The 14,438-nt window shown below is 34.3% G+C and overlaps 1 protein-coding gene across 1 annotated transcript in view; it reads right to left on the bottom strand.

Annotated features, from left to right (window-relative positions):
* The window catches only part of Syne1 (spectrin repeat containing nuclear envelope protein 1), a 419,401-nt gene that overhangs the window by 315,943 nt on the left and 89,020 nt on the right, over positions 1–14,438 (bottom strand). Inside the window, exons 5-9 of the mRNA XM_077802046.1 lie at positions 13,995–14,078; positions 10,003–10,023; positions 9,443–9,535; positions 8,280–8,458; positions 3,658–3,854 (exon numbers count right to left, since the gene is read on the bottom strand). Coding sequence (XP_077658172.1) covers positions 3,658–3,854; positions 8,280–8,458; positions 9,443–9,535; positions 10,003–10,023; positions 13,995–14,078 — 574 coding nt within the window. The remainder of the gene's footprint in view (positions 1–3,657; positions 3,855–8,279; positions 8,459–9,442; positions 9,536–10,002; positions 10,024–13,994; positions 14,079–14,438) is intronic.

Genomic DNA, 14,438 nt, shown 5'->3' with positions numbered 1-14,438 from the left:
TATGTATGGGTTTGTCTCTGTGTTTCTATTCAGTACCATTGGGCTTCATATCTTTTTTATGTATCAATGCCATGCTGTTTTTGTTACTATAGCTCTGTAGTATAATTTAAGTTCTGGTATTGTGATGCCTCTTGCTTCACTTTTCTCACTAAGAACAGCTGTGGCTATTCTGGGCCTCTTATTTTTCCAAATGAACTTCATGACTTCAAAAGGTGAATGGATAAAGAAAATGTGGTATATACACACAATAAAATATTACTCATCCATAAAGAAGAGTGAAATTATGGCATTTGCCAGTAAATGGATGGGACTGGAAACTATTGTTTTAAATAAAATAAACCAGTCTCCCAAAACCAAAGGCCAAATGTTCTTTCTGATATGTGAAAGTTAAGGCACAATAAGTGTTATGTGTGATGAGGATAGAAGTTCTTTGGATTAGACAAAGGTGAATAAAGGGAGTAAAGGGAAAGGAGAAGAGATGGGAATGGAAAAGATAGTAGAATGAATTGGACATCCTTTCCTACGTTCATATGTGATTTACATGATCAATGAAATGCCACATCATGTACAATCACAAGAATGGGAACCAAATTAGAATAAGTTATACTCCATGTATATACAATATGCCAAAATACGTTCTACTGTCATGTATATCTAAAAAGAACAAATAAAAATAGTAGTCCCACAACTAGAACAGCAAGGCAGGACTTCCTTGGAAGGCTTACAGAGAAAAAAATTTGAAATCTTTGTATATTAGTAATTTTCTTCTCATAAAATCTGAAAATCATGATTAACACTTAAATATCTGACTATTTTCCCCATCTTTTTCATGTATTTCCTTTGTCCTTGGACTTTCGCTTGAAATGTTATTTCTTTCATCAATTCATTCTTCCTGCTATGTGGTGACCTTGTCCTTTTCCTGACTAATCCTCAGGAAATCTTTGCTATCAACAGCCCCCACACCACCTCAACCTCTTTACTTCCTCTGGTCTACCACTCTGCCATATATACTTCTATTAAGCTGAAACTTTTAGTTTTTGTTACAATAAATAAATAAATAATTGAAAAGAACTGACATCTGAAAATTGAGTCTTCCTCTCTTCATGAATATGGAATATCTCCTCATTCTTTAGATATTCTTTGACTTTCTTCATTTGCATTGTAGTTTTCCTTATGAAATCTTGTATATATATTTTTTTAATTTGCACTTACACTTTTTCCCTTCATAGTAATATAAATGGTATTGTGTTTTATGTTTCATATTCCAAGTAGTCATTGCTGGTATATAGGAAAGCAATCCACTTTTGTATATTAACCTTCTAGATTACAAAATGTCTAGATACAAAATTTTAGACTTGCAATCTTGCTCTAAAATTTTGTATCTAGACATTTGTGTCATCTGTGAACAAAGACAATTTTATTTCTTCCTTTAAAATAAATAATAATATTTTTATTACTCAGCAATAAAAGATAATAAAATCATGGCATTTGCAGGTAAATGGATGCATTTGGAGAAGATAATGCTAAGTGAAGTTAACCAATCCCAAAAAAAACAAATGGCGAATGTTTTCTCTGATATAACTTGACTGACTCATAGTCTGGTAGGGAGAGGGAGCATGGGAGGAACAGATGAACTCTAGATAGGGCAGAGGGGTGGGAGGGTAAGCGAGGAGGCAGGGGCTTAGAAATGATGGTCGAATGTGGTGGACATCCTTATCCAAAGTACATGTACGAAGACATGAATTGATGTGAACATACTTTATATACAAACAGAGATATAAAAAATTGTGTTCTATATGTGTAATAAGAATTGTGATGCATTCTGCTGTCATGTATTTAAAAAATAAAAGCAATTAAAAAATAAAAATAATAAATTATAATAGTTTAAATAATCAAGTACTTTTTGAGGGAGATACAGCCTGAAAAATATCTCAATCATATGGTTTCAAATCTACAGATATTTGCTCTATAAAATTGGTATAAATAAGGCACCAGAATTTTGGCAGATTGAGTAAATGTTTGTGGGGAGAAGACTGAATAAATAAAATGTACCAAATGTTATAAACAAATCTTTAAATTACCCATTTAAAAGTCAATAACTGCAATGACATTTTGAAGAACAATATATACAGCCAAAACCAAACCAAACAAACCTAAAACCCACAACAAATGATGAATATTTCTTTTAATTTGTGATATAATTTCTAGGGACAATCAATGTAGGATTCTGAAAAAAAAACCAAAGATCTTGGAATTTCTTAGATGACTTAAAAGTGATTTTAGAAGTGACACGATCAGTCATACTTGATACTGACACTCTTTACTAATACTAAAGAGGTATGTGAAGAAGGAATGAAACTATTTCATGAAGTGGAAACATGGAAAGAAAAGCAAAATTTAATACATGATTTAACATAGTATGTGCCATTCAATATATATATATATGTCTAACTTATAAAATAACTTTTACAATAGGTATTGGTCTATTTATTCTGTATGTCTAAAAGTTTATGCATTCAAGTTGGCTAAATTACTTTTGAAGAGAAAATTCTTTAGGAAAACAGAAGATCTACTTCTATCTGGGATAACCTTGCATTTGAGCAACCTCGGTTTCTGAGAATTAGTAGAAGTATTAAGACCTTCTATTCTAGTGGACATCAAAGAATGCTTTATACTCTCATCCTATACTATGAAGAGATTCAGCTGTCTTGCAGTTGATGGCTGTGATGTGTGCATAGTAGTTTCCCCTTTGGCATTCTTGAATGGAAATTCCTTAATGATTTGAGTGAATGTGGGGCCCCAAATCAGCACCCTAAGGTGGCAAGGGATCTCCATGGGGCCTCTCATCTCAGATGAAACCCACTCAGGTCTCTATTCCTTTCTTTTGGAAATGCCAGGGCATCACCTTTGCTTTAGGGCTGTGAGAATTCATTCTGAAAGCTAATCTTTTAGAAAAACTTGGTTTTCACCGTGTATCACACTTACACATTCATTAATGGGAATTTCCACAATTTCCAACACAAATAAAGAATTATGTATGACATTTGGAAAATTCATTTTGATACTTTTACTTCAATATGGAAACAACTTACTACTTTATTACAGTTTTATCATAACTGTCTTTTGAATACTTACAAAAGTTAACTTCATTTTAAAAAAGTCTTAAAATTCACAATCTTACAAAAATTATGCAAAAGAATTGGAATGGAAAATAGTAGTCAACCGTTTGGATAGTCTGATACTTTCACCAAAACATTGGATGAATGCCTTCATTTCTAAGTATCTAATGACTGACATTTTGAATATATGGTCTTAGATTAGTAATGATCTATTTCTTCTGGGTTTTAGAGTAACTTTTTGTTCCTTCATACACTTCCAACACCTTCATTTCACCCTTTGGTAGTTGAGTAAGCTCAGTTTATGTGGCTGTTACACTATGTCAAAGAGCTGTTTGGAGCAATGGTACCATATTCTGTTTCCAAATACAGTGGCAAATGTTTATCCAGAAGAAAATTATTGCAGAAAGACAGTATTTCCTGATGCTTTTCTCCAGCTTTCTGTCTTGTTAAGAGCCTTAGGAGTCCTGCAATTTGTGGGTTTAATACATACAAATAGCCTACAGTGAGGTATGCAACAGTTATTAATTATTCAACATACCTTCAGGGTCCAGCAGTCTTGGAATGCCCAGTTGTGTTTCAGCAATAGTGAAAGCATCTTCCAGATTTTCTCTGTTAGATCTGCCTTTCACCTTCTCCAAGTCCACCAACTCAGGTCGGATCGCATGGATAACGGAATGGAAGGCAACTCCACTTCTCCAACTTCGCCCAAAATCTTTCACTTCTATTCCGATCTGCCTTAGTGTGGTAAACAAAGAAATCGTGTCACATGCTGAATAGACACAAGTACTTTCTTTAAGATCTTATGCAAAACCCAATGCTCATTGCCAATGATGCACTATATCAGTTAAATGATTTTTTTTCCTTTGGGGGGGGGAATTAAGCAAAAAAAATATTTTAGAGGATAATAAAATTTATAGTTTTTATGAGATTTTTTTCAGTAATTGAGATGACCCATTTGAATAATAATTCACACTTATTTTTGAAAGGGAAATACATTAAGAGGAAAATGTGTGACAATATTTTAAAAAGAGAAAGTGATAAAAACACCAAAAGTGACAAGAATTAACCAGTGTGTGTTTTTTAAGAAATTCTATCCAACACATTTTTAATGATAAACAACAGTACGTCATATAGGCCAAGGTTCTAACAGACTAAGATGATGTGGCTACATCATATCCAATATACCAGAGCATACAAAAGCAAAAGGATGTGATCAGATACACAAAGTAGTCACAAAAGAGCCACAATTGACACAATTCCAGATAATAACTTCATTACCCCACAAATCAAATTGCTTTAAATTTTTCTGTTTGGAATTATCTTGAAAGCAATGCTCTGTAGACAAATCTTTGTTCTTTGGTGATGGATTTGATAAGTTCAAAGCCAGTTACAATTAGGAAAGCAGTTCAAGCTGGTAATGATACTTTGTGATTAGAAATAGAAATGAGGCAAAATCATAAGAGATTTTTCTACATACAATTTCTCAATTATAAAGGGAGTTCCAAAAAAGAGTTTCAAAGATGATTGTGAACATCAGTGAGACCCTGTGATTAAATGTAGAACCTATAGATGTGACTACTTGGTTAGGGAATATTCATGGATAAAGTCATCTGATAGATTCTTTTTAAAAAATTAGTCATTCACTTTATAGTTGTTCCTAAATAAAACAAAAACATCACTGAGTTTTTACCAAATTCTCAAAATTTCCATAAAAAATACTATATCATACTCATTAATACTCATTAATAAGTTGCTAAATTCCCTTAAATTTAATCTCAGGAAACTTCAGATTTACTCTAAATCACATTTTACCAAAGTGCATTCAGTTCACATAAAATATCATGTGCTGAAAATAGCATCACTAGACTTAATCATTGGCTTTACAAATAAATATTTTAAAAATAACTGTGTACAGGACTTTAGTAATTGTAATCCCAAATCTGCTCTTGGTTCTTCTAGAGTTTGCATCTCTGGCGGTATGGATACAAATTCTTTGAGCAGACATCTGATATCCACACAGGTTGAAAAGTTTGTCCTTGTTAACTTTTCATTTGTATATTTCATCTTCATCTTACTTTTCTACCTATATTTTTCCTTGCTCACATTTTCTCATTTATAAATATTCCTGACTCTTTAAGCTGCTTCATATTAGTTTTTAACATAATAAAGCAAGGCACAAATAAACAACTAGCTAATAACTATTCACCATGTTATTTAATGTTTCCTTGAACTTTTTGTTTCAGCTATTTTAAAAGAAATATTTAAAATGTTTTCTTAAATATTTACTATCTTAGAATCATTAAAATGTTTCAGTGCATTTTTCCTTTTGCAAATTTGCTGAAATAAATATACGTGTTTAATGTGTGTGTGTGTGTGAAGATACACACCATTTCTTATTACATCAAAGTAGTAGTTAATATTTCTCAAAAGTTCTAGTTTTAGTTCAAAATTCTCCTTTTAGAATCTTATAAACCCAAGGAAAACTTGTGCATTACTTAAGTGATGAAATGTGGTCAGTTTACAGGCAATTCTGGTCTCTATTATGTTATGGTTTGGATGTGAGGTGTCCCCCAAAAGCTCACATGTAAGACAATGTAAGCAAGTTCAGAGGAGAAATGACTGGGTTGTGACAGTCTTAATCCAATCAGTGAATTAATAACTGCATAGGGATTAACTGAGTGGCAACCAAAATGATAGAGTGAGGTTGAAGAAGGTTGGAATTGGGGATGTGGCTCTGGGGTATATATTTTGTATTTGGCAGCGTGGAGTCTCACTCTCTGCTCTCTGATCATCATGTGAACTGCTTCCCTTATACCACCTCTTCCACCATGATGTCTGGCATCACCTTGAACCCTGAGGAATGGAGCCAGCTGTTTATGGACTGAGACCTCTGAAATGATGAGACTTCAAATCAACTTTTCCTCCTCTACAGTTGTTCTAGTTGGGTGCTTTATTCACAGCACTGAAAAAGCTGACTAAAACAGCTCTACATTTACTTCAGGTAATTTTGAATGATTTGGGGTCTTCATATCTTCATTTGTTTGTTTATCTGATTTATTTCTGTGTTAAAACATAATCGTTCTTCTTAGACAGTGAATAATAGGTACGCAAATGGTTTAACTTAGTGCTTTGATTTCTGAGACTATGTACTAGCAGTCCATGAAACTGGCTAAGAAAATAGAAAGGGCTTCATGATTTTGTTTTACTAACACAGTTTTTGACTCATTTCTCAAATATCTTTAAACTTTGTGTGAAAATAGTGAATACACTCTAGCAATCAGTCAGGTGCTTTCTAAATATTTTCTCATTTCCCACCTTCCCATTGGCTGTGAGAGTCCTGTGAGAGTGATCCAGACTACAGAGTTCCCCATAAGATAATAACAATTTCAGGAAAGTTGTCACACACATACAGATCCTGAAGTCTTCTATCCATGTCAGGTAAGAAGTTGCTTAAATAGTACACACAGGGACCACGTAAAAGGAAGCTTCACAACAATTATCAACAATTTGGTGGCATAAACGTCATGTGTCCTTACAGAATTTTCATGACAAAGAGTCACCTTTCCAAACTCTACAGTTTACACAGTTACTGGATAAATGGATCTGATTGGTATATTGATGGGTAGACACCCCTGGGGACCATGATATTAGACATTTATATAGATAAGTACAGCTTAAACTGATGTCACAAACATAAGTTGTAGGAATGACTTTGCGCTGTTAGCATATCTCTGCATATCTTAGAAACCCAACACAATATATGTGAAACTAAATTCGATGTAGGATAACTCCCACAGCATTAAATTTGAGTTAACCTCAAGCCACTATGTTATTAAATAAAAATCAAATTATTTTTTATTAGTTTAATGCTGTGTGGAGCAATGGACAATAGAAGAGCATATTGAATTATTACAAAGTATAAATGCAATAGCATTGTGACAAATGTCAGAAAGTGGTCATCAGTTTTCCACCCAGGACATTTCTTTTCCCTGTCCAGTTAAGTTACAATAGAGATTAGTAAGGTCCAGTGTGCTTATAATCAAATAGTGCACCAATATTATGGGAAGGATTTTTAATTTTAATTTCTACTACAGAGTCTAAAGAGTCACACAAATTTGCTTTCAGAAATATTTTTGGCTGCACTGAATCATAAGAATATACCTAAAATTAGAAAACAACTAACACACTTTAAAAGCTAAACAAACCTACATAAATTAGTAACACTAATTACATCTTCTCTATTCTTTATTTTTCTCTCCTTATTTTTGCTCTTCAAACATTTTAAAAATAGAACTCTCTATGTTTCAGCACCTCAGTATTTTATAATAAGTACTTATTTACAACTGTTTTCCTAAAGTAGATAATCAGATTCAGATTAGATTCAATCAAGTAAAGCAAGATAGAAAGTTAGTTAATATTTCACACTATTTAGGAAAATAAAACAAATGCACTACTTTTATGAGAAGAAACTTGACAGTGACCACATTAGACCACAAAATATTGCTATCATCAACCAGATATCCCATTGGAATTGCTATGAGAAGGTACTTTTTTGAAGAGCAGTAATCTTCCATCTGCCATCATAACAAAATGTTACGTAAATTTAAATTTCAACTCATAAAGCAAGAGTTGACAAAGGAATCTGTGTTATAGATATAAGAACAAAGGGTAAAAATTAAAAATAAAATTGCTAGCAAATTTCAGGGAATGGAAACAAATACAATGTTTTTTCAGAATGTGGACCTTTCTTAACATTATTATTAAATCGAATTCAAGAGTCTTTTGAAGAGATAATCAAGTTTGAGCTTGTAATTTATTTGTGCAAACATTATTTAATAGGAACAGAAAATTTAAATAATGATCTGATTAGAATTAGCCCTCAGGCCACTAATCAAAAGTGAAAAATTGATCAGTTTAATCAATCAGGCCCAATCACATGAACGAAGAAAGAATTCATTTTATTACAGCATTTTCTTGGAGTATTGGTGATGAGCTTATGTTTACATTTTAGTTCAAGGACAGTGAAATAAGAGCTAAAGCCAAAGTCATTCATTCAAATATCTTTTCATATTTTGCAATCATTAGAAGGCATAATAAGCGATAAATCAATAACTCAAATTATCACAGGGTTCCAAATTCAAACAAACCCTTGATACTTACTTGCCTGCTGTGTACTGCACCCATTTTAATAGAGCTTTCTTGGCATTTCCTTGGATCTTGGTGGCCACCTTGCGCTTGCTTGGTGGGCTGGCGGTCTCAGAGCTGACGATGCTGTCCACAGAAGAGGCACTGCTGGACAGAGACTGTAGCTGTGGCAGGTTGCTGGTCAACTCTTCAATCTATTTACGAGTTAACAGAGAGCAAAAACATAAGAATCATCTTTGGTTTTCTTTCCTTGGAATATACTTTTCCCAATAAAAATGACATTGAAGTGTGAGCTCTTATAGGGCACAAGAGAACATTTTATCCCTCTTTGTGCTCACTGTGCCCCTATATCTTACAGTCACAAATATTTGTTGAATGCATGAATGAATTGATGCTCTGGTTTAGATGTGATCTGAGCTTGTCATGTCACCTGAATATTCATATGTTGGAAGCCTGGTCCTCGGTGTAGCAATTTTGGGGATGCTGGCCCTTGGGGAGTTTGAGCCTAGTCATTGGGGAGCTGCCCTAGGACCTTGGTTAGTTCTCATGAGAGCACTGTTAGTCTGGCACTTTCCTGGTCTCTCTGGCTTCCTGCCTCACCCTGTGATCTGTGATCTCTCCCTCTGGCACAAGCCATGATGCCATCTGCCCTGATGTGATACAGCCACCAGACGTCAGCAGAACTGACCCCGTACTTTTTGGTCTTTCAGTTACCCAAAATGTTAAGTTAAATATTCTTCTTTGTAAGTTACCCAGCCTCAGTTATTTTGTTGTAAAAATGGAAAATGACTGATACAACTAATAAAATAAAACCTAATGTTTAGAACAATTATTCTGCATGGAATGGAGGTTAATATGCCCCCCCTGGAGCTTAGAACTACTCCCAGAGAAAAAAGAAAAAGAATTCCCAAACTCCTTCTATGCCTATATCCACCTCCATTGAGACTGACCTACTTTTCAGAGTGGGTACCTCTATTGGAGTATTTTGGAATGGAGGGTTCCAAGAGAGAAGAGGAAATTCTCTTGCAACCAAATACCCTGTTATGAGTGAAGGTAACATATCTTCTAAGCTAAGGATCGCCCCAACCTATGGGAAAAGAGGAAATTATTAAAATGTCTACTACCATTTCCTTCTGTTTGATATAAGATCAACTGGAAAAGAAACTGTAGCATAATACCTGGAAATATAGAATAATGGTCCACACCAATCCAAGAACTATTGATGGTCGGCCATCAGCTATATCAGTGGAGTTAATGTTGACTAGTTTAATCTGTTTAAAAAGAAAAACTGCATTAGTAATGTACTATAAATATTACAATCCATTTAATCACACAATAATTAGAACTTTATTAGACACCAGTAAGGTTTGGGGTCATGAGGTGGTACACAAGAGTAAGTAAGGTGAGCCGTGAACACACACGCACACATGGTTTCAGTGAAACTTTCTGGTGCATTTGTTAGGTGCACAAAATGTAACAACTAAAAAACTGATTTCAAAAACTTTTTTAATTTAAAATTTTAAAAAATATATAACGTCATGCAAGGAATTATCAACAAAAATTTCCAAACAAAAAAAAAATGGTTATTCTTTACATTTAAAGGTTGACTAAAATGAAACCATGAAGAGTAGCTTAAGAAGATGCACTTACTTTTAAGTTTTCTACCAAATAGCATGAAACTTATGTTCTCTTTTACCTATAAAAATCAGGAATTAAAAATTCTAAAATTTGTACTAACCGGTGATCCTCTGTACATGGACTGACATGTAAAACAAAGGAAGAAGATGATATACATACATAAATAACCTTCCAAAATCAGCATTATTTGTTCAAAAGGAATAAAAGATAAATTTAGAGCATGACTTTGAGAATAAATTTCAAAAAACAAAGTAAAGCCAAGAAATAGTAAAATAGAGATCATTAGCATTTAGTTTTGGGGCAATGTACTATAAAGCATTTTCCTTAGATTCCAATCTGTCTACAAATGCCCTTAATTATTCATTTTTTATGTTCTTCCAATTATTAAAACGATTGTTTCTTAAGTTCAAGCAAAATGAACTTCTATGTCCATCAATATCTATAGCATATAAGAAATAACTGTTCAGCATCTTTTTTCATAAACAAATTATGAATTAAAAAAATAATGACATACTCCTCAGGCATGTAACTAAGCTGAGATTTCATGAGGTGTGTGATTAATATAAAGTTCAGAAGTTTATGAATTGTTTACTTTTTAAAATGTTTATCATATATTCAACTGTAATACTTTGTGTCTAGGGCAAATGTTAACTTTAGAAATATGATTCCTGTATTTATTTATTTTTAATTTTCTCCGTTTTTTCTGTGAAAATGGACCTTGTGGGAGCAAATCTTCAATGGGAAGAGTCCTCAGAAAAAATGCCTTTCATAGATTAAGTCTTTACAGTTTTCTCCAAGATATTAATTAACAAGAGGAAATCTGTTTTTTCTATTCTAACCAATAAATATTTCTCATAATGAATTAAAGCATTCTTGTTATACAATGGAAATGGCAGACTTAATATCCTGGAATCCTCTAATATCCTGTTCCATAAGGCTTTACTCTGCTTTCTATGAAAAGCTAACACAGGGTGAGCAAGAAGAGGGTAAGCTCTCCAATAATAATGAAGTTAGAGTGATTTGCAAACACTTCCCAATATTGTATAAGGAGATAAAAGTATTTTTCTACATGGTCCTAGTTCCTAGAATCTGTGTAGGGCATGAAGTTTGCAAGACTAACAACTTTATCCTGATTCACTGCATTGCCAACTTTTCAAAACCTAAGTTATTTAAGGGTCAGGATCTAAGTTTTTTTCAAGTTCCTGTTTTGTACATTTATAAAGTGAATGAATTAACTTAGTACATGTAGATGTTAGGAAGTAATCAAATTATTCCCTTTTCCAGAAGTTTATGGATACCTGTTTATAAAGCTGGTTTTGCTATTGCCAAGTACAGACATACTAAATTTCCACAGAGTAGAAAAAAGCTAAATCTAAGAGGATTGGTGAGGCCCTTTTGGAGGGAAATATGGCGGTATTTAAGAAAAATACACACACACTTTTTGACCTGGCAAACACACTTCTAGGGTTCTACCTAGAAAATGCATGCCTCTAGTAAGATGAAAGTACTTTTAACATAGTTATTAGTTCCACTTAGTGTTTGAAAAATCTTAGAAACAACCTCAGTGCCCATTCACAAGAGTGGCTGAACAAACAGTGACACATCCAGATAACAGCATACTATGCAGCTGTTAAAAATGCATCGTGGAAATAGTCATGAACCGATTTGGGGTGATTATAAAGATACACTTCAAAAAAAACCCAGAAAATACACCTATGGAATCCTACCCTTCATGTAGGAAAGGAGAGGGCATATGCAAACACATCTTATTTGAAAAGAAACATAGAATGGATGTTACAACTAGAGAGATTGATTAGGAGAGATGGGAAATGGAGTTAGAGGCCAGGGAATGAGGATGGAAGGGAAGAAAAGAGATCAGGAAAATTTTTACTACTGTGTTTTTTACTCTTAGAATCATGGTAATGTCTCCCCAAAATTAAAGAAAAAATATATAAAGTAAAGCAGGATGTGCATGTGTGTGTGTGTATGCGCGTGTGTGTGTACGAACATGCACATGAGCGCATGTGTGTTACACAATAGCAATGAAACATAACTATTAAAAATTGCTAGTTCAAGCACACTGCAAGGAATGTGGAAGACTAGAAATAATTAAAGTACATTTGGAAAATAGTCTTATGACTGGGTAATATAATGCTAAGGGGAAAATAACTATATTAAGTATTGATTTCCAGTTAGTAAACCTGTTTCTGACAAGAATATGAACTAGCAATTCCAAAACTATTTTATGCATATAGCAGGGTTACAAAAAATAAGCAAATATATTGTGGATGAGAGCCAGTGCTGTCATTATTGGAGAAAATAGAAATAAATAAGCATGTGAGGCTAGAATGAGCCTTGTGGAATTAGACTGGAATCAGATGAATCATTCTGAACTAATGTGTTTTTTTTTACAAATGCATACAAACAGGAGAAGCCATACATATATATGTACATATATGTATGCATACAGATAGGTAGGGGGGCAAGCACATGTGTATATACAGAAATGAGTAAGCAGACATACTTTTGGACCTATCTGCTGGGAAAGCCTAGAAGCAACATCACCTCAGTAGCAATGAGCAAACCCTAGATCTAGGTTTATGAACACCATTCACCAGTAACAGGAACAAAGCCTCCTTAGAGAAGTGATTGACTTTAGGACTGCGGCAGGAACATATAAGCCTGAATCACCTGTAGTTACCAGAAACAAAAGAAGCACTTCCTTGTTCTTGAAGAAGCCAGCCAAAGAGCTCTCAATGGCCAAAGCTGGAACAATTTGAGCAACGAAATAATAATAACAGTTTTCGATTATAAGTATGAATAAAACAAATTTACATGAGTCCATGCTGAAAGAAATTAGTTGAATAAGTCAATAAATAGAGTGAAGAAGGAAGAACATCTTTTTTCCTACAGAACGATTTCAATAAGTGTAGATAGAATGAGGGAAACACAAAATCACCAGTAGACAAAGAGTACAGAGATAATTATTGAAAGAAATTGATGCAAAAATCAGTGAGTAAAAATTAGGAGGAGAAGCCGAGATTTAGCAGTCTCAATGATCTCCTCTAAGTTATTCATCAAGTGTAAGAGAAAAAAAAAAAAAACCAGTAATGACATCACGGAAATCATGGCAGACACTACCTGCTATGATCTGAATGCATCCTTCAAATATCATGTGTTAGAAACTTAATCCTCAAGTTTATGTCAATGGCATTGGTGAGGCAGCCTTTGGGGGGTGATTAGGATCAGATAAGCCCATTAGGGTGGGATGGGTGGCCCTGATGGGACTGGGGGCTTTATAGGAAAAGGAAGCTGAGTTGACCCATGCTTACTCAAGTTTCTGTCTCTGCATGTTGTCATGCAGCAAGAAGGCCCTCACTAGATGCTGAACAGGTGTCTGCACCATGCTCTCGGACTCCCCAGCCTGCAGAACTGTGAGCTGAATAACTTCTGTTCTTTATAGTCTTGGCATAACATTATATATCAAGTGATCAAGGTTTGCCTCACTAGCAATGGCATTTCAGAATTCTATGCTCACTAACATGATATGCTGGAAGAATACAACATCACTTCCTTGGTATTCTTGCCAACAATGTATGACTTCAATCTAATCATGAGAAAACATACAAACTCAAATTGAGACATTATGCTCAAATAACTGATTGGCGGTATCAAAAATATCAAAGGTTAGGAAAGACAAGAATGGAATGAAGACTCTTTATAGAATAAAGAGATGATCGAATGCACTGTGTGATTCTGGATTGAGTCCTGGGGCAGAAGCAAGGCAACGGGGAAGAATTTGATGGAATTAGACTAACATCTATGCTTTCATTAACAGTATCACATCATTTTAGTTTCCTTATTTTGATAATAGTACTATGGTTGTATAAGTTTTTAACTTCAGAGGAATTTGAGTGAAGTGTAGATGTGAAACCCTTTTTTGCAACTTTACTGTAAATCCAAAATTATTTTATAATAATACCATATGTCCTTGCTGCATAGATAACTGGCAGTGCTTTGAAGCCATGGCTACTTCTGGAAGCATTCTTTTGCCCATGCCTCCTTCTTCCAGTGTTCTCTATCATTTCCTACCTTTCTTCCTTCCAGAAACTTGAGCGCAGTGCCGATGTTTGCCACCGCATGGATTCGCTTCATATGACGTCCTTGTTCACAAGGCTGTGAAAAGGAAAAGAACAGGGACCAAAAAAGAGCACACATTTTAAAAAATCTAAATGGATGAAAGTTATACTTGAAGGCTATTCAGCTATTCAAAAGCAACTGACATTATTCAACTTCTTCAACAGTGAGCAAATATGCCAAGGAGCACTGTCCCTCTGCACCCTGAAGCACCCGCCTAACAAAGACATTTGTTCCCAGTTTCTCTGTAAATGCTGCCTTTGGGGCTTCTGCGTGCCTGAAAGCAGAAATTCATGAAGTTCCATGCTGTCTATGGAGATGGGTGTTCCTACAGGTCAGGAAATATTTACAAGAAACGTACTCTTGGTCACTCACCTTTTTTTTTTTTTTTTTTTTTTT

Source organism: Urocitellus parryii, chromosome 8 (assembly GCF_045843805.1).
Source record: "Urocitellus parryii isolate mUroPar1 chromosome 8, mUroPar1.hap1, whole genome shotgun sequence".
In the NCBI taxonomy this organism is placed as follows: Eukaryota; Metazoa; Chordata; class Mammalia; order Rodentia; family Sciuridae; genus Urocitellus; species Urocitellus parryii.
The sequence above is the reverse complement of the archived record's forward strand: the minus strand, read 5'-3'. Positions and strand labels throughout refer to the sequence as shown.